Source organism: Chiloscyllium punctatum, chromosome 10 (genome assembly GCF_047496795.1).
Source record: "Chiloscyllium punctatum isolate Juve2018m chromosome 10, sChiPun1.3, whole genome shotgun sequence".
In the NCBI taxonomy this organism is placed as follows: domain Eukaryota; kingdom Metazoa; phylum Chordata; class Chondrichthyes; order Orectolobiformes; family Hemiscylliidae; genus Chiloscyllium; species Chiloscyllium punctatum.
This window is the reverse complement of record NC_092748.1, coordinates 75880962-75901397: the sequence shown is the minus strand read 5'-3', so window position 1 is coordinate 75901397 and position 20436 is coordinate 75880962. Positions and strand designations below refer to the sequence as shown.

At 37.3% G+C, this 20436-nt stretch overlaps 1 protein-coding gene across 2 annotated transcripts in view; it reads left to right on the top strand.

Moving 5' to 3' along the window:
• The window catches only part of snx4 (sorting nexin 4), a 54009-nt gene that overhangs the window by 12620 nt on the left and 20953 nt on the right, over positions 1-20436 (top strand). For both annotated transcript variants that reach the window (XM_072579585.1, XM_072579586.1), the window contains exons 3-10: positions 7927-8065; positions 8860-9009; positions 10239-10286; positions 15840-15895; positions 18680-18752; positions 19198-19259; positions 19551-19616; positions 20318-20407. In XM_072579585.1, the coding sequence (XP_072435686.1) occupies positions 7927-8065; positions 8860-9009; positions 10239-10286; positions 15840-15895; positions 18680-18752; positions 19198-19259; positions 19551-19616; positions 20318-20407 (684 nt within the window). The remainder of the gene's footprint in view (positions 1-7926; positions 8066-8859; positions 9010-10238; positions 10287-15839; positions 15896-18679; positions 18753-19197; positions 19260-19550; positions 19617-20317; positions 20408-20436) is intronic.

The window sequence follows — 20436 nt, the reverse complement described above, 5'->3', positions numbered from 1 at the left end:
ACCACTTTTTTTTTTGCATGAAGAAATGACTCCCTGTCTCTGTCCTAAATGGATTGTTTGTTAGTAAGATATGATTCTGAGTGTATCACTATCAAGCTATTGCTTAAACTGGTGTTTGAGACAGCTCCCCCAATTTTGGCATTAGCCCCCACGTATTACTGCAAAGGACTTTGCTGAATCAACAAGGTTGGTTGTTTCTGCTGTTGTCTTTTCTGGTACCTGGGTCAATGTCAGGTGGTCTGTCCAGTTTAATTTCTTTGATACTTTGTAATGATTGCATCAGAGTAGCCTGATTGGACACTTCAGAGGACATTGGAGTCTAATGTATTGCTGTGGATCTGGAGTTGCACATAGGCCCGACCAGGTGAGAATGGAGGATTTCCTTCCCTGAAGGGCATTAGTGAGCCACAGGTGTCTTTTTGAAGTTAAATAAAAGTTATCAATACACCATCTGCTGTTGCTGGATTCTTACCTCGTCCCAGAGCATCAGTTGAGTTGCAGAATTAACAGTCCTGTGATAATACTACTGGCCACTGCCTCCCCCTTTATTGGAAATTCTCAATTATTCCTATGGAAGTATAAATAATAGTTAGAATAAAGTGTAACTGGTTGAAGATGACTTTGCCATTGCTATCAGGTGTTAATTCAACTGTCAAATGCATTTGTTTCTTAAATTGCATGAGATCGATGTGTCATTGGCTAGGCCAACATTGATTGCCCATCCCTAGTAACCTTGGCAAAGGTGGTGGTGAGCTGTCTCCTTGAACCACTGCAGCACTCTTACTATAGGGATAGCCACAGTGCTGTTCAGAAGGGCAGAATCAAAGACTTTGACTAAGTGATTGTGTAGGAACAAGTCGGGATAGAGACGTGCAGATTGTGATGTTCTTATGCCTTTGGTGTCCTTGTCCATCTAAGTGAATAATGATTCATGAAATTGCTTGGAAAATAAATGGTTTGAATACATTTTAAGCAATATGTTCTCAAGGGCAAAGTAAGGCAAATCTTGGTAGAAAGCTCTTGACATGGGGCTATTCTTTTTCCATTCTGGGTTTGGCATGAAGTCTGTTGCATGTAGCAGACCTGTGCAATAAAACATTAAGTTGCTTCATTGACTCCCAGGCTGCTTGAGAGGATTATGATTGTAGACAGATCAGGGGATCTATTTGTGAATCATCTTCTAGACCTGGGGATATTTGGTCTGATTGCCTACTACATCTTTGCAGTTATGTCCATACCCGAGTGTCATTGGAGAAGCTTTTCCAGCCCACTGTGGCCATCAGCCATGGAACACTCTCCAAGTGTTTCAATTTGAATTGTGTGAATTTAAATTATTGTTTTGATCGTTCGTTTCCCTCTTAGACTTTACCAAATTAAACGATGTTAAATTTACAGAACTGGGGTGGGGAGAGAATAAAAATGACACTCCAAAGTCTTCTGTAGGCACAAAATATATGAAAAAGTCTGGTAAAAGGAGTAAAGCCAACTGGGGACCAAAAAGGGATTTACACATGGAAGCATAGCATAGTTGAGGGTATTAAATTAATATTTCATGTTTGTCTTTAACAAGAAATAGAAGCCATGAGGGCAATAGGGTCAGAAGAGGAAATTCCTTCGTGAGAGGGGTTCAAAATTGCTAAGGAGGTGGGATTTGATAGTGATACTTAAAGCTGATTATTTCTCCATTGTTAAAAATCTCAACACGAGGTTATAGCCCAACAGATTTATTTGGAAGCACTAGCTTTTGGAGTGCTGCTCCTCCATCAGGTGGTGTCGCTGGTCAACCCCATGATCTGACTACAATCCCATGGCAAACAAAGCTTTTTTAATATAAAAACAGTTGTAACCCATAAGACTATACGAGATAGTCATAAAGATGTACAGCATGGAAACAGATGCTTTGGTCCAACTCATCCATGTTGACCAGACATCCTAAATTAGGTGTAGAATTTGGCTATTCAGCCCACCGAACCTGCTTTGCCATTCAATCATGTCTGATATGTTTGTCAAACCCATTTCTTCTGCTTCCTCCCTGAAACCATTGATTCCATCTATCTTTTTTTTAATGACTTTGCCGCAGAAGGCTGTGGAGGCCTTGAGTTCCACAGGTTGACCATCCTCTTGCTGAAGAAATTCCACCTCGTTTGACCATGTGCCAATTTGCTTGTGCCTCTGGTAGTTATCTGGCGATTTACCTTTTTTTTTGTGTCTGTTTTTCAATTTGGTCCCTAGCTGCTAATATTCCCTCGCAGAACCATTTTTTTCATTAACCTGTATCATTTGTACCTATGTCAGCCATGACACTGGATCTTCCTCTTAGTTCTTCAAAAGTCCTAATGAGCGATCATGAGCCTGGGCACCAGGCAGGCAACACAGCCATTAGTGGCTCTCTATTTTGGCCATGGTAGTGTCTGTACCCCTGACTGTACTATTCTTGATTTCAGCTTCATTTCTTTTCTTTTGTGTTTTCCTCCCCTGCCAACCTCCTCCTGACCCCTCCCCCAAAAAACAAATCAACGCTGAGTTAATTTCCTGAGTGAGCAACACTTGCTACAGATTTGGTTGCTATAAACCACAGTGGGGTCCACCTGCTCCCACATTAATGCCTGGCCCTGCACCTCTTTTTTTTTTAATTTTACTTAGTTCTTGGTTCATTTTTCATCCTAAAAGAAATTCTACTTGTTTTTTAGTTTGTAGCCTGTAAATACCTTGTTCTACCTTCAGTCTGAAAGTAATCTGTATTATTCAAGTTATAGCTATCACCAACTGAACTTGTGGCTTACCTGTTGTTTTGCTCTTTTGTGTTGGATGCCTGATCCTGGGCTTCAACTTATCCTGTTCCTTTCAAAAAAAACTTGCAAACTGAGCTAAAAAAGCAAGCAAAAAGCACCACTCTCTCCCTCTGCAATGAATTCCCACACTGCCTCCAAATAAAGTCACCGATCCAAAAAGTTGCCTTTTATCTACCTACCTTGCTACCCATGGGAATCTATAGACATGTGCACCAAGGTCCCTCTGTTCTTTCCTGGGTCCTAACATTAATTTGTGGCTTTCCTTGTTGTATTAGCCCTCCTGAAGTCACTACATTGCACTTTTTCTTTTCTGGGTTACAGGTTTGCCACACACCTGACCAGTTATTGATGTCCTGCTGTAGTTTAGAGCTGCTCTCCTCACTATTTTACCACCTTACCCATTTTTGTCCATGAACTTAATCACATCCCCAGTCTTTAAGTTGAAATTAACGTACACCCCAAGTAAGGGTCCCAGTACTCAGCCTTGTGGGACTCACTGGAAGCAGATTTGCAGTCACAGAAGCAATCTGCCTTCACCCTTTGCGTCCTACCTCCCAACCACTTTTAGAATCTAATGTGCCATTTTTGCCTGCAATCCCATGGGGTTTTAATTTCTGGACCAGTCTGACATGAGAAACCTTGCCAAAGCATTGTTAAAATCCACATAGACCACATCGGATGCCTTTTCATTTTTGATGTTTGATTCTTTGCTCCTAAGTCTATTATTTAAGTTTTTTTATAAGAACTGATGCAATGAAAAGGGGATTAGCAACATAGTTTCCGATCACTCAGCCAATTTTGTGTCTAAGAGTTATGGTTAACTGATATTTTTAGCTGAAGGAAGTGGTTGATATTGGCATTCCTGCCAATATTTGACCAGTGTAAAGTTCACTTTATTAGTAACATTTGATTATGTTCTATAGTGACTTTAAAATATGGTCAACTGGACTCTTCTGATAGGATGATGTCTGCAAAGTTAGTTTTCATTGCAGGTTCCAGAATACCTTCCAAACGCACTTTCATGCATTTGATACTGGGAATTTTTGTACATTTTTTGAGACTTCACTTGAAAACAAGCTAACTTCATATTGGTACAGATTCAATGTCAAATGGCTGTTTTCTGTGCTGTAGACATCTATGATTAACAACCATAATGAAAAATGCTTTGAGAAATGGCATGCTTTTGTTTATGGAACTGGTAAATCCAGAAAGAAACAAAATTGTTGAATTTAGATTTTGATGCACTGAAGAATTGAAATCACTGAGTTTTGGGAATAATGGGATCACTCCTTTTGTTAATCACATCACTTACTTGAACTCTTAGTCTGATTTGCCTGTATGTGTTCATATGACATACACAACTTGACATGAAATATGGTCATTGCTCTTTGTTTTTAGTAGGTAAGTATGTTATTCTGTGTAATTGCAACAAATCTTTTTACTGCTTTCCTGTTACTTTGGTCCCTTCATCACTTGCTCCTCCTTCATTTATTCCTTAATAGATGGAACAGGTATACGGACATCCTAGAGCAGTCAAGGAGAAATTTAGTCTCCTTCTCTGCCATTCTTTTTTTTTTTTGTCTGCTTTCAGGTGCCCTTGGATAGGGAATGTGCAAAGTCTATTCTAATTTTGAAACCTTTACCTGTAGTTTCTGGGGGCATCAGTTATGATTCAGCAGTCGGTCTAATGGTTACCCAGAATTAGCTCTGTAATCCTTGGACTTCTTTCAGGGTAATAGTTGAGTTCAAGTGAGTTGGTACTCCCTGAATTCACTGATGTTAAAGTTTTTTTTTGGCGAGCATGACAGATTTGGGGAATTTGCCCATCAGAAGTTTTGGCCCAGCTTTTCCTCTGGCCAGTTATGCCAGTTTGGTAGAAGTGGCACATGAGATCCCTGTGGTATTCCCAAGGTAACACACTCAAAGATATCCCTGGGGAAATTTAAACTTTCTGGTGAGCAATTCCACAACCTCAGCAACCTTCTGAACCTTCCTAATGACAGGCTTTTGCCCAAAACGTTGATTCTCCTGCTCCTCCGATGCTGCCTGACCTGCTATGCTTTTTTTCTGCACCATACTCTCCTCTCCAATCCTCTCTTTTGTCTAACCTTCTGAAAGATTCTGTTTAAAGCAGAATTTGGAAATACATTGAAATTGCAAGTTACACTCTTTAGTATATAGACTCACTGAATAATTATTAAATTGGCCCCAACTTACCCTAAATACCTTGATACTTAGCACCCGCAGTTCTTTCGGTTTTTATTTGCTGTAAATCAGAAATGAGAACTGCTGAGCTTTTCCAGCAATTTGTTTTGACAGCGTCTGCGAAGAGAAAGTTAACCTTTTTGGCTCTGGTCCCTTCAGAACGGTGACACTTGGGTACCATACCTTTTCCAGCGCCCTCATGTCACACTTGCCTTAAGATTAGATAACCGCTATTGTAGTGGCGGTCAGGACCTTTTTTTTTTGTTCTTTTGAAAAATTTTGGAAACTAGTCACTGCTGTGAAAGGGGGCCTGGTTTGTCTTCCTTGCAGTTCTGTACTGCAAAAGAACTATCAGAATGAAAGCACGGCTGCATTCTGAGGGAATCTTAATTGGAATTTCCTATCAGAAATGAGGAACTATCATCTATTCTTTAATTGAAAGATAGGGCCTTCTAAACAACATTTAAGTCTCTACTTAGCATTTTTTTTTTGGTTTTTTTGCTCTACTTATTTAGGCAATCCCTGCATACCAAGGATGATCCTTGGTATCCTTCTCTGAATTGCCTCCACCTTCCCTCAAATAAGGGGACCAAAACTGCTCTCTCTACTCCAATGTAGTCTCACCAGCACCTTGTACGGTTGCAGTGCGACTTTCCTACTCTTTATACACTCTTAAACCCTTTTGAAATAAGGGCCAACATTTCATTGGTCTTCCTAATTACTTGCTGCACCTGTGTGCAAGCTTTCTGTTGCGTGCATTATTACCTGAAACCAGTCCAGTTGAGCTTATGCATGCTTTTCTGGTTTCCTTTTGCCTCTGATTTAATTTCAAAATGAAACCCTAACCAGTTCTGAGAAGAATGTCTGATTCATTTCCTGTTGCAGATATTTAATGTTCAGCTGTTAAATTAATTTGGTTCGCCAGCACATTTTTCCAAAGTCTCCTAGGAATATGGTTTCTGTATACACTTAGATATTAGCTACATTTACTTTCATATTGTAACAACTTGTCTTTTGTCCTACCTCCCCTCCCCTTGTGGCATCAAGCTTGAGTAATAAAAGAACATTCTATTTCAATAATGTTATCACTTTACATACTTAAATCTCCTGTGTTCTTCACTAAACAGTAAAGAACGCACACTCTCTAGAAACTTTCAGGATTTGTGTAAGTTTTTTTTATTAGCAAGAGGTACAATTTACTTATTAACTTTACTGAAATTTAGAAATAAATTCTTGCCTAGTTCCCAACTTATTTTAATTTCTGCACTGATCTGGTGCAAAGTTCAGTGGAAGGTTATGAAAAGTTGACTTTATAAATATTTTAATAACCACTGGTGTGTCCAGATGTTTTGTTTAATAGAGTCAATCTATTTTGTGCATTAAATAGGTGTGTAATACTATGATTTCAAATGTTTAGAGGTGTAGATTACCCTAAAGTACGCATTGCCTTTGCATGAGAATTTATCGATACTTTTCACTCTGAGGGGCATCTCCTTATAATTTTATGTTTTTGTCTTCTCAGTTGTTTGCAAATTTGCTGTCAACTATTTCAAATAAGGGACTAGAAAAAGCAAATCAGAATTGTAGTTGTTTCTACTGTGGTGTTTGAAACTAAATTGCAGAGAGGATCCATTATGTGATCATTGAAAGTAAACTCGTTTTGTCAAATGATCCTTAAGGAGAAAGTGAGGACTGCAGATGCTGGAGATCAGAGCTGAAAATGTGTTGCTGGAAAAGCGCAGCAGGTCAGGCATCATCCAAGGAGCAGGAGAATCGACATTTCGGGCATGCCCGAAACGTCGATTCTCCTGCTCCTTGGATGATGCCTGACCTGCGCTTTTCCAGCAACACATTTTCAGTAAATGATCCTTAATCCTACCTTAAGAATTTATCAATTGAATGTTATGAGAACTGGGGAATAGAGGCATATTTTGAACATGACTGATCCTCAATAGATTTGAAGATAATTTTTTTTTTAAAAAGTCCGCATCAAATAGTTTGTCAGCTGCTATTGTTGAAAATATTTTTGACAGTTAATTTTTTTTCATAGCCGTACAGCATAGAAGCAAGCCTTTTTGACTCTCTGGTGACCAACAAACACCACCAGATTGCACTAATCCCATTTACCCGCACTTGGTCCATAACTTCCTATACCCTGGCATTTTCAGTACTCATCCAGATGTTGCTCAAATATTGGAAGAGTAGCTGTCTCCACCAGAATGTTTGTTTCATATTTCTACCACCATCTAACCCACTTTCTCGTCACCTTAAACATATGCCTTCTGATCTTAGCCACACTTGTCATGGGGAATGCATTCCTTTTTTTTTTTGCTCTGTTTATGCCTGTCATAATTTTGTATACCCGAATCAGGTCCTACCCATCAGCTGCCTTTTGCTGTAAGGAAACACACCCAGCCTATTCGGGGTCTCCACATACTGAGACTGTGGCAACATCCTGTGCCACCGTGTCCTTTCTAAAGTGAATTCCAGATTTCGGTCATGAGCATTACAACTGAAATGGTTGTTTGTTTAAAAGTCTTTAATTTCAAAGTGATATGCCACTGAAGAATTTTTTTTCTGGCAGATCAGTTCTGTACCAATTCCATTTCGTGTCTAGAACATACTGAAGGATATTTTAATTAATATGTTTTCCTTCGAGTTCATAGCATAAGTGTGCACTGATTCATTTTAATGTTAGTGTGGAATTATTTCCTGCCTGTAAGCAAACATCCTATGCCTTCCCATTCATTCAAAGGTTTGATGTTAAACAAGAAGTATATTTGGTTACATGTTTCACTCTTAACTTGTTAGAAATGTCTTTGGTAATTTAAACTTTCTGTTACGAGGTGGAAGGAATACAGTTTATTAATCTAACCCAGAAGTTAGCAATCTGATTTTGTTTTTTGTTTTAATACTTTTTCATTTATAGGACACATGATTCACAAAATGAAGAGGAGAACTCTGTGCCAGATTCACTCTGGAGACGATACAGTGAATTTGAATTGTTGAGAAATTATTTAGTTGTTACATATCCTTGTATAGTGGTACCACCTCTACCTGAAAAAAGAGTGAGTAAATTGCATTTTGGCATCACCTGCATCCCCAAATGTGTGACATTCAGTAATTGACAATTGCAATAATCAAATATGTAAGTAATTCTTCAAAATGAAGGGCTGCGTTTTGAACTCTGTTGACATCCTGCACTGTGCATGAGGGTATCTAAAGCTTATGCTGAAGAAAGTATCCAGTGAACTGTTTTCTTTTTCCCTTAATACCTGACTTTCACAAATAAGGTGATGTACGAGTCCATTCCGTTTCTAACAAGTGAGCAATCAGTTAAAAATATTATTACACTTGAGAGTACTGAAGTAGATCGGATGCAATGCCATAGATGGCAGTTCTTTTAATAAAGCACATTGCTGAAAGCTTTTCTCTTGCCATTTCAGACTTCTTATTAATGTAGATTTTAGTATGAAATGGATTCGAATCCCAATATAATGGAGTCATTCTTTAAAGCAGTCATTAGATTGAAGAAAAGTTACATTCCAGAGCACTGGATGTCTGTTCTTTGGATTCAACCATAAATTTCCAGGTTAAATCTCAAATGAGAGAAACCAGTTGTCATACATAGAAACATCGAGTACTGCAATATTTTTGGGTTGCTGTATATCAGTCCACCATGTTGGACTTGCTCAACCTGCTTTGATCATGTGATAATGCTTCCTGTAAGTTTTGAATTTGCAAACCTTATTACCATGTTGTGGCCTGCTTTACCCCAGGGAAATCACAACTGAAAGTAGCGTCAACATTATTCAATAACAAGTGCCAGTTGAGTAACCTGCCTTCTATTCCATTCCTGCAGGCAGAATTTGTTTGGCATAAGTTATCCGCTGATAATATGGATCCTGATTTTGTTGAACGACGAAGGATTGGTCTCGAAAACTTTCTGTTGCGTGTTGCTTCACATCCTACTCTCTCTTGTGACCCAATTTTCTATTTATTTTTAACACAGGTATTGGAAGTTTGATTTGTTTTGTTAGCTCTGCAATTTTAATACTTTTCATTGCAAATGGGTGGCTTTGGCATTATTCAGTGACCAGTAAGGCTGCAGAAAACTTAGAAAGAAATGGTGTATCTTTTTAAAAATCTAACTGGAGACCTTTACTGTACTATAAGCTAAATAGTATGTTTTCTTAAAAAAAAATTCTTGACCAAAGACCAAGTCATTTTTTTTTTGATACTATGGTACTCTTAAGACAAATAATTTCAAATTTTAGTGAGTGTAGAGCTTCCTTTTTGGCACTGACAAATCATCAACTGATTAATTCAAACTGCAGGTATGTTTGAGGTACAGGCTTTTGTTAAAAACTTTTGTCATCTGACTTTGGATATAAAATGGTACAATTATTCCTCTGGCATGTTTGTTTCTTTGCTATTTTTGTTTCTTTCACCCACAGGTGAGCACCCCCTTTCACATCCACTTGAATGGTGTACAGAGTTTGAACAGAAAATGGCTAGTTGGTCATTTAAAAGTTTTGTGTCTACCAATGCCTATAGTATAATTTTTGTGGATTCTGCAACACCCTTGCTCGATTTTCCATCAAAGTTCTGCAAACGTATTGCTCCTAGAACTACAGAAACTTATTTTGTAAATTGGTTCAGAGCCACTTCCATGTTGTTGCTGTTTTGATCTGTTTCTGAGAGAATGGCATCTTTGATTTGATGTCTTGATGCATTCTCCAGGACTGTTGCTTATAGGTTGAAGAAGCCATATTTTTAGTAATGTCCCTCAGAAAACAATCTATAAATGTGTTGATACATAAACGTGACAGTGTTTGCTGTTACTTATTGTACTTCATCATTTATAGTACCTCCACTCTGAGGCAATCCAAATTGCTATGCCACCACATCATCTTCACAACCCAGTTCTTTTCCTTTCATTTTGTATTTCTCTTGCTCAGAAACTGAGAGCCTTAAATCTGAAAGATTAATATTACTGGATATTTTTTCATTTATGTTGTATGTCTGTGAATTGCAAGTAATATAATTTTAAATTGGATCAAACAAGTGGCTGCAATATTAGATGGTCATAAGTTTGCAAAACAATTGTACAACTCCAATAATTTAGTGTTCAAATATACTGAACTAGTTTGCAGCAATTACTTGATATGTAAACTACATATTTTGAATGTCCTGCTGGAATACTATTACAGGTGGTTGTTTACTGTTTAAATTTCTTAGGAAAATGGCTGGAAAGAAGCAGCAAATGAATCAGGGTTCCAAGCGAAGGTAAAGTTGACTTGACTTTTTTAATTGGTTTATACACTTAAATGTTAAAATATGTGCTATACAAATGGAAAATTATTACTTTCAAATTATTAGTCTGATTTTTTTTTGTCTTTCAAAGCCCTGCAAAGACACCTGATTAATTTATATGTATCATTCAAATTGTCAAGCTGAAATCTAAACAGACTGTTTTGGTGTTTCAGTTAGAATTTGTAAGCACTTCTGGAAGGAATTTAACTCTTTAATTGGCTTGACAGTTTAGAACTGAATGTTAAACTATTTCGGTGCCTTTTTGTGACTTTCAAATAAGCATTTTGAGCTATTTTTGATTGAAGAAAGAACAAGTGCAGTTGTCAATAAACCAATTGACTGGCCTCTTAAACCCATTCCTAACCATGTGATATGGTACTTCTACATCTTTTTAATTGCAAGAAATGTGTTGCAGCATCAGTCTTTGTTGATTCAGTTGACCTGTCACATTCAGCATAACGTGTTATTGTATTTTCCCAAAATTAATACCTCTTGTCACTAATTGTGAGCTATCGTTTTTAGCAATTTTAAATTTTTTAATTGATTAATTCTTCAATTTTAGTTTTCATTCCGGTGAGTGTTAATTGATTTATGAGTTGATTTAGTATCAGCAGTACCTTGTGCAGTACTGAAGAAGTTCTCTTTTTCCAGTTAGTGGCATTAAACAAGGATCGCCTCTTATCCATCCAGGTGGACATAAGTGATCGTGTGATGAGCCCCCAACCCCCAAACTCTAAACAGCTAATCACTAGAACATATCAAGTAACTTGTCAAATTACAGTTACCAAGATCTTGCTATGTTTATTTGTCTGCTCCCATAAGCAACGTTTCCTCTTTTTTTTTTTTTGTAACTCACGAACCCTGGAGTTGTGGATTGTCAGATCATCCATGACTTCATTAAATAGCAGTGCTGACTCAATGGGCCATATGGTCTACTTTAGTTCTTGCATCTTACGATCTTTTATTTTTCAAATCCAGAAGCAAAAAAAACACTGTTCCTGTTTAATCCTGCCCTAACTAGAGAATTGCACTGGAGAAATCTATTTTTAAAAATTTTCTATCTTGTTATGGGGGGGGGGAAGAAAAATGAAAGTTATTTTTAATTCTAGCTAGTTTATATACATGCTCTGCATTTAGAGCGCAACACTGACCATCATCCCTCCTTCAAGATGAAGGTTTATTGCACTGCATTGCAGAAAACTTTGGATTACCAAATATGGAGAAACTTTTTTAACAGAATTGTCTAACAATTGATTCAGAATTGTTTTGAAGGTTTTCTTGATTGCCTGCAGAAGGTCCGATTCACTTATCCTCCAACTCCTTGCCCTTAACTATATATTTACCTATTACCAAACAACTGATTGACCTTTTTTATTGAAAATACTCTAAGTAGTGTGAGCAGCATAGGCCATAAAATGAGGTTAATGTACTATCTTGTGATTTTTTTTTAAAAAGAACTGATGTATACAACATTCAATTGACCTCTAACCCCATTTACTTCTGCAGCTGAGCAAAGTCAGCACAAATATGCATTCAAAGAATCATGATCATAGGAAACATTACAAATTGCACTCAGATATTTTAAAAATCTGACTCCATTGTGCTGAAGAGCAATGTGTGCTCCACATTTTGTAGTTAGAGGAATAATGAGAGTACAGACTATTTGCAGCTTTGTTCAATTTATGCCGCATGCTCTTTGCATCTGATTTAAAATTCTCATTTGCAATTGATTTATCCATGGCGACTTCAAACTATGATGTATTTGCTTGATTTTTCGGACTCTGGTAGTTTGGCCATTTGACTTCAAAAGTACAAGTTCTATTTGCCTTAGGTACTACAATAGGTAAATCTGGAATCCACAAGGACTAAAGGGATTGTTTTCAATACTTAATCTCTTTTGAGGTTGCTTTTGGAGCAGTGCTTGCCTTTTTTAAATGTCAGAATTTGGGACACCGCTACTTTTGTCTTCCATTTGTTGAATCATAATTTTGAAATTTGAGTGAATTGCACTAGGTCATCTGGCAAGATCCAGGGAGAAGGTAAAACCCAAATTCTGTTTGAACTGGGTGAGATTAGTTGACCATTACTTATGCCATTCAGCACATTGATCTTAAATTGAATGACTTGTCTCTTCTTTCAGTGGAGTTTATCAAAATACTTATCTGTATGTGACTTAGTAAATTGATTTAAGCATCTGGTGGTATAAAGACTGGCTAATTTATGTCAAGCTTCTAGTTTTGTTGCATGGAAGCTCCTAGAAGTTGCAAGTAATGTTAGTGGACTTTCCTAGGATTTGTTATTACTCCGTAACTTATGTTGTGAATACTTAGTTTGTGGTTCAAGTAGATTTACAATATACCATTTAGTTTTAGAATGTCTGTTTTAAGTAAAATTTAATTACAAAATAGGATAAATGCAATTAAAGCAGCTTGAAGTCTATTACATTTTTAGAAAGTTGGGATCGTAGTAGGCTGAGGTTGACAGCTAAAACGGTAAAATTTATGAAACAGTAGGTGATCTTTCTTAGCTGGAGAACTGAGATGTAATGGATACACTGATTTGAAAAGTGTAATCCAGTGAGGTTTTTGTCCTGGGAGTTGGAGTCATGTTATTTTAAAAACATTTCTGTGAGCCATGAAGATTTTTTTGCCTATCGAGTAAAACAACACACTGTAAATGAGGCATAAATGTCTGCTTGAAGATTCACCAACATGAGGTGATTTGGAGCTTTGGAAAGCTGTCTCGTTTCTGAGAGGGTTTTTAGCTGCAATTTGGTCCTTTTTATATAGTTTGCAGCTCAATGGGAGAAGTTAATCAAAAATAAGTGTCTGACAGACCTGCACTGAATTAAAAAAAAATTAACTTTGATCATTTGGAAGATGGAAAATCGTGATCTCTTTCTGATTTTGAGAAGCAGAAGTTTGAAGATTGTCTAATTTGAACCAGTGGGAGAATCTATAGTTGGGCCTTGCAGTGTGCCCTCATGCAAAAGAGACTTGTACTTTGATAGTGAAGAAAGGGTATGTGAAAGTATATAAATTTTTTTAAAAAAACCTTTTAAGAATTCTTGGAAGAACTGTACATAACATATGAAGTTTTGAATCATTTTAGTAATTGGTGCTTGTTTTAATTTTTTAATTAAGTTTTGGTTTAAAATTAATAAAATCTTGAGACAATGCAGTTGGTTAAAACAAGGTAGTTGGACTATTTTGGTATTCATGGTCCTTGAAGACTGGATTGTGATGTAACATTTTGAAGAATAAAATTCAGTTTCTCTGAAGCAATCTGAAGAATTGCTCATGAGTCACTGATGCAAATGCAATCATGTTCCTATTAATCATCCTTTTTGAGCCATAATTTGCTTGCTTAAAGTAGGTTATTGTTCCCTCCCTTCCGATATCATTGGTATTTTCTGCTCAAAACTGATATTGTAATGGTTCTGTTCACCGAGCTGGGAATTTGTCTTGCAAACGTTTCGTCCCCTGTCTAGGTGACATCCTCAGTGCTTGGGAGCCTCCTGTGAAGCGCTTCTGTGCTGTTTCCTCCGGCATTTATAGTGGCTGGTCTCTGCCGCTTCCGGTTGTCAGTTCGAGCTGTCCGCTGTAGTGGCCGGTATATTGGGTCCAGGTTGATGTGTTTGTTGATAGTCTGTGGACTCCTCTGTATGGGTGCAGGTCCAACAACACTCAAGAAGCTTGACAGCATCCATGGAAAGCAACCTGCTTGATTGGCACCACACTTAAAAACATTTAATCCCTCCACCAATAGTGCTCGGTAGCAGCAGTGTGTACTGTTTACAAGATGTGCTGCAGAAAATCAAAGATCCTTAGATAGCAACTTCCAAACTCAAGACCACTCCTTCCCAGAAGGATAAGGGCAGCAAGTACATGGGAACACCTCCAACTGCAAGTTCCCCCTTCAAGCAGCTCACCACCCTCACCTGGAAATGTACTGCCATTCCTTCGCAATTGTTGGGTCAAAATTCTGGAATTCCCTCCCTAATGGCATTGTGGGTCAACGCACAGCAAATGGACTGCAGCAATTCAAGAAGGCCGCTCACCACCACTTTCTCAAGGGCAAATAGGGATGGGCTATCAATGCTGGCCAGCCAGCAATGTCCAAGTCCCACAAATGAATGAAAAAAATCTTTAAACTTATTCCCTCCACTTGTGGAGTTACCCCAACCTTGAGCAATTCACCAGATCCATGCCCCTCATAAGTTTTTATAAACCTTTGTAAGGTCACCCCTCAGCCTCTGATGCTCTAGGGGAACAAAAAAACCCTACCGTGTTCAGCCTCTCCCTATAACTCAAACCCTCCAATCCCAAAAACTTATTTTGTAAACTTGAGTGCAGAAAAGATTTAACAGCAATCTCCCTATAAAAGGTGACTGGAATTTTGTGCAGCACTCTATAAGAGGTCTCATCAATGTCCTATACAGCCATAACCCCTCAATTTCTGTAGTCTGTGCTGACCAATGAAGGCAAGCATGCCAAATGCTGCTGTCATTACCCTGTATATCTGTGACTCCATTTTCAAGGAACTGTGCGCCTGCATCCTGAGGTCTTCGTTTGCCCCACTCCCTAGGGCCCTACTGTTAACTGTAAACGTCCAAAACCTGTTCAGTGTTTTAAATGTGTTACCTACTGTTCATGTGATTGGGCTTTTGCTGGTTTGGTAGTTTGAGTTTAGGAACCAATACTGAGGAACAGGTTTTGAGTGTACTTTAGAAGATGCGAGAGGAAGGAAGGTGTCATAACAGGAGAACCTGGAAAAGGTGAAACTCTGGCTTGTTTTGCCAGACTCCCACTTGGTTATGTTGTCTATAGGTTCCATAATGAATAGCTAAGTTGTATATCATAATGTTTTGAAATACATGCAGTGGTATTAGGCTAATAAAATTATACATTTGAACACTGCCAGTACTAACGTCTTATCTTTTGTAAGAGCTGTGTTTTTATTTAGTAGTTTTTCTGTTTGTTTCCTTATTATCCATTACTCCATGAGAATAACAAAGTTGTCCTTTGAAACTGCACTATATTTTGCAGCTTTAACTATCCATCAAACTCTTCAGTGTATAAAAATTCAGTGTTGCAAATGTGGCATTGATTTAACTGAAAATCTAGTATTTGAATTTTTAAATGTAAACCTGTAGTGAATTGTTATTCTTGGCCATGCACTTAATGTTGCAATTTGAGTTTGTTTTTAAAATCAGACCCTTTTTATGTGGTGTAACCCTTAAATTTTGACATTCTGTGCCAATTGGTTGTAATTCCATGCCTGTCTGAAAATAGCTCCTTGGAGACTACAAAACTAGTGTAGTGTTAACTTCAGCCTGTACTAAAGATTTAAAAATGTCCAAGAGGTGAAAAACCCAGCATTCTGAGCCACTGTTCTATCTTTTCTGTCCAATGACAAGGTCAATTGAATAGAGTTTAAGAGCAAATAATTTCTTCACTATGCAGCCATTGAATGAAGAAGGATTGTTTTCAAATATTTAAATTTGCCTTTTTTATTTTAAAACAGGCAGATTCCAGATTAAAAGCACTCAATGCAACATTCAGAGTCAAGAATCCAGACAAGTAAGATTTTTTTTTTCCTTTTTTTTGTAACATTGTTTTAGACTAGCAGCTTTGTTTTCTTACCAATCCTGAGGGATCGATAAGTACCCTTTTTTTGTCTATTCTATCACATTTTTCCTTAACTTAGTGCTCAACATACAAAAAGTATAATGCTGAATTGATATGCCAGCTAGGGATATAGCATGAGAATTTAGATTGCATGGAGAAGCTCATCTGAATAACTAATTTTTTTGTGATAACTGGCTTGACTTTGACTTGTCAACATGGTTTTATAAATGAGCCATTGTGCACATGAAATTTCTCTGCATATTGCATATATGATGAATAATGTCTTAAGTGTATGTAGCATCATTTGGTGACCATCTCAATGCAGAGAAGTTCTATTATGCAGTTGTGAATTATGTCTGGCCTGGTTTGTCTGTAGTCTCCAAACCATTTAATCAAGTTTGTAGACAAATGCACCACGAAGGAGGGTAATCCAGTTAGTGCCCTGTTTTGCACACATCCTTCCAATTATTTTACATAGTTGCAACAATTTTTGAAAGTATTGATGAGACTGCACCTGGAGTGTTGTGGGCTGTTTTGGTCCCCTTATTTGAGGAAAGATTTGGAGGCAGTTCATTGGAGGTTCACTAAATTGATCCCAGGTCTGGGGGGTTTATTGTATGAAGAGATTGAACAGTGGGATTGAGAAAAATGATAATAGATGTGGAGTGGAATCTTCCTCTTTTTTACGTATATGTCTTTTATGAGCCACTTTATTTGCTCTGCTGTTGTCAATGTCTGAGAATGCTGTTGTCAATAAAAAGCTTTGGCATCATGCATATGCAAGTATTTTGTGCCATGAAAAAGAAATTCAGTTAAATTGATCACTTATTCACTTGTACCTTCACTGTACCTGTAAATATTTGCTGTTTATTTGCATTTGCTTTAATAATACTGTGCTTCCAGAATCTTTGATTAACCTTGACTAGACCAACTTTGTAAAAGTTGTGCTTGCAAAAGCAGGTCAGTAGCTGAGGTCTGCAGTGAGAAGCTAATTCTACAAAGTCTGTCCAGCATTGATGCTGAGCAAGTCAAGATTGTGATGGATTACTCACCACTTGCCTGGATGAGTGCAATTTCAACAATACTAGAGACATTCAAGAGGAAAATGAAAGCCAGAGTGCTTGGCATCCCACCTACCACATTAAACTTCCATGCACTGCAGCAATTTGCCATCACTCTTTCTGAACTTAGAATTAGAACAGTAAGGACAGATGTGTGGAGCACTATCACCTGCAAGTTCCCCAACAAGTCATTTGTTTATTTGCAACTGTATTACTATTCCTTCACTGTTATTGGGTCAGAATCCTGATGCTCCCTTCATTACAACATTGGTGTACCTACATTTAATATGGAATACAGTTTTTGCTAACAACCACCTTCTTGAAGACAATTAAGAGTAGGCATTAAATGCAGGCTTTGTCCATGTTGTTCAAATCTCAAAAACGAGTTTTTAAAACGATCAGAATTTAGGCAGTTGCAATCTGTGGTCTGACAGGATCTTATACAGTTTTGGTTTTAATTCCCTCTGATTTGCATTCCACCATTGTAACTATCTTTCCTGCCTGTGACAACTGTCTTGCATTAGTTATTCATCTTGGGAATGAAATCTACTTAAGTTCATCTTTCACCTTCATCTTGAATATTCACAATTCCATTTGAGTACATATATCAGTGTGTACTGCATCTTAAGAACCTGAGATCCGAGAGCAGCAGTCAGCCATTTGTCCTTTCAAGTCTAACTTGCCATTCGGCATCTCTGTTCAATGAAATAGTGTCTGGTCTCCTCTCCACTTTTGTCATCTGCATCCTGTAAGACCTCATTATACTCTGGAAATTTTTTTTTTTTTTTTGTAGCTATATGTTCCATTTCATTGTTCTGTTCACATTTTTTTTAATCCAGCTCCAGAAAAAGCTTAATTGTGAATACAGGTTTGTTCGCTCAACTGGAAGGTTTGTTTTCAGATGTCTTGTCACCATACTAGGTAACGTCTTCAGTAAGCCTTGGATGAAGCACTGGTGGTATAGTCTGCTTTCTATTTGGATTTCCTTGGGTTGGTGATGTCATTTCCTATGATGATGTCATCCCCTGTTCTTTTTCCCAGGGGTTGGTAAATAGGATCCAAGTCTGTGTGTGTTAGACACAGGAAATGACATCACCAACCCAAGGAAATCTAAGCACGTCTATGCCAGCAATGCTTCATCCAGAGGCTTACTGAAGATACTACGCAGTATGGTGATGAGACGTCTGAAAACTAACCTTCCAGCTCAGCAAGCAAACCTACATCCAGAACCTCAGCCTGAGCTACAAATCTTCTTAACATGCGAAAGCTTACAATTTAAATACTTTTACCTCTTCCTCTTCCACTTCCACTTCCCATTATAAGATTTTGCTCACTTCAGCTAGCTAATATTACTCATCCTGTTTGGTAAAAAATTAAATGCTATTGAAGCCATATGTTGTGATTGGCTTGTTGAATTAAGTTAACTATTTAACAGAACTGAGCAAATATATTATCCACTTGTTTTAGATATTCTTCTTAAATTTGTGCTTCTAGAAAGTCAACTAAGTTCCCCCAAAAGCTTATTCTCCATCATTTGACGTGCTCTCCATTTTACAGATCAAAAGACAAAACAAAAGTCTTTTTTCGAATGGTTTGTTGGTATTCTAAACAACAAAATGCAATTTGAGTATTTTAATCTTAACCTAAGATTAAAAAGAACTTCATCTGTTTGCAGGAGGTTTACGGAGCTGAAACATTATGGAGATGAACTGCAGTCCATCATATCTCACCTCCTGCGAGTTAGAGCAGTATGTAATTCTAGGTTTATACTTTTTCTCTTCTCCCCCAAGATTGATTTATACTTGTGTATAAACTTGTAAAGTTATATGTTGGCAAGCTATTATACCCAGTTCCTACTACTGTCACTGTGTCTTTTACTGTTCAATCTATTCTACTGGACAGCAATCGGGATCAGTAATCCTCATGCCCACCCTGACAATTAACAACAACTTAGTCATTGCAAATCGCAATTCAAAATTGGATCAACTTCCCTAGTCCCTATAGTAGCCTGATGATTCAGGAATTCATTTGCTGATTGAAAACAGATTTTTTTTTCCCCCCCTGATTGATATAGTTTCACAATTTTTTTTTTAGAAAAAGACTCTTTGCTGCAATCTTGTAGTTGTCTAAATGTGTGGTAATTTGCATTGGTGGTTCTTACTTTAACTTCCAAAATGCTTACTGTAATTGCAGAGGGTGGCAGACCGTCTGTATGGTGTATACAAAGTGCATGGAAACTATGGAAGAGTTTTCAGGTAAGTTGTTTAAGAATTTTCACAGCTTTATTGCTCGGTACATTTATAAACAAACAATGTAAAGGAGTTTAAAATATTACAAACTTGGGAAGGTGAAATAATTGTATGAAATGTCTGGTATAAATTGTCTAACTGTTAAACAGCAGAAATTATTTTCCTTTTTATCAAGGGTAGTATTCTTTCTCCTTTTTGAACAGTCTGTGGAAGGTCTGTTTGTTAAAAGTATTTGTTCTGTTTTTTTTTTGTACATCTACATGGACTATAATACAAATACTTTTCCTCTTTGAACAGTGAGTGGAGTGCTATAGAGAAGGAAATGGGAGATGGACTGCAGAGTGCTGGTCACCACATGGATGTGTATGTATCTTTAAACAGTCCTAACTAACTCGTGATACAGTACAAGATTTCAAAAAAATAGGATTTTAAACTTGCATGCTTAAAGCCTTTTTGGGGAAATCTGGAAGCAAAATAATATTGACATCTTTTAAACAGATCAAAATTCAGTTTTTAAAAATTGTAGGAATTAAAGTAGCTAAATATAAACCTCTAGAGTTTTCAGTGTTATAATTGCAGGAACATTTTTGGCATTGTTCCCATTTCTTTTTTGAAACCTATGCCAAAAACCATGCAATAACAAAAAGCTGCTGTACTGCACACTTGATGACTTCCATTTGCTTAATAGAATGACATTATCAAGGGCCTTTAGGTTGTTTATGACTGGGAAGGAAAACAGTCACATGGAACTATTGATGCCTTGCTAACCATGATCGGAATCTAGCATTTATTGAGTGGCATGCATTGTTTTGTGAATTTAAAAAAGTTGTTTGTAAGCATTTTTAGGAATAGTTTTCAGGAAAATGCAAGAGTAACCAATGACAATTGTTGGGTTTTCAACAAAATAAATGTCATTTTAAAAGTTTAAGATTTGGTACACCAGTTAGTCATACCACATTTATGTGGGCTGCATTTTAATGTGTTATGGTAAAACACAAATCTCTCAACCGTGACAGTAATGTTTTATTGCATGTCAAGTTCAAGGCTTTTTTTCGTTCTTAAAGATATGCAGCATCTATTGATGACATTCTAGAAGAGGAGGAGCACTACGCTGACCAGTTAAAGGAATATCTCTTCTTTGCAGAAGCTCTTCGGTATGTATTATGTACTTTTTTAAAACCCA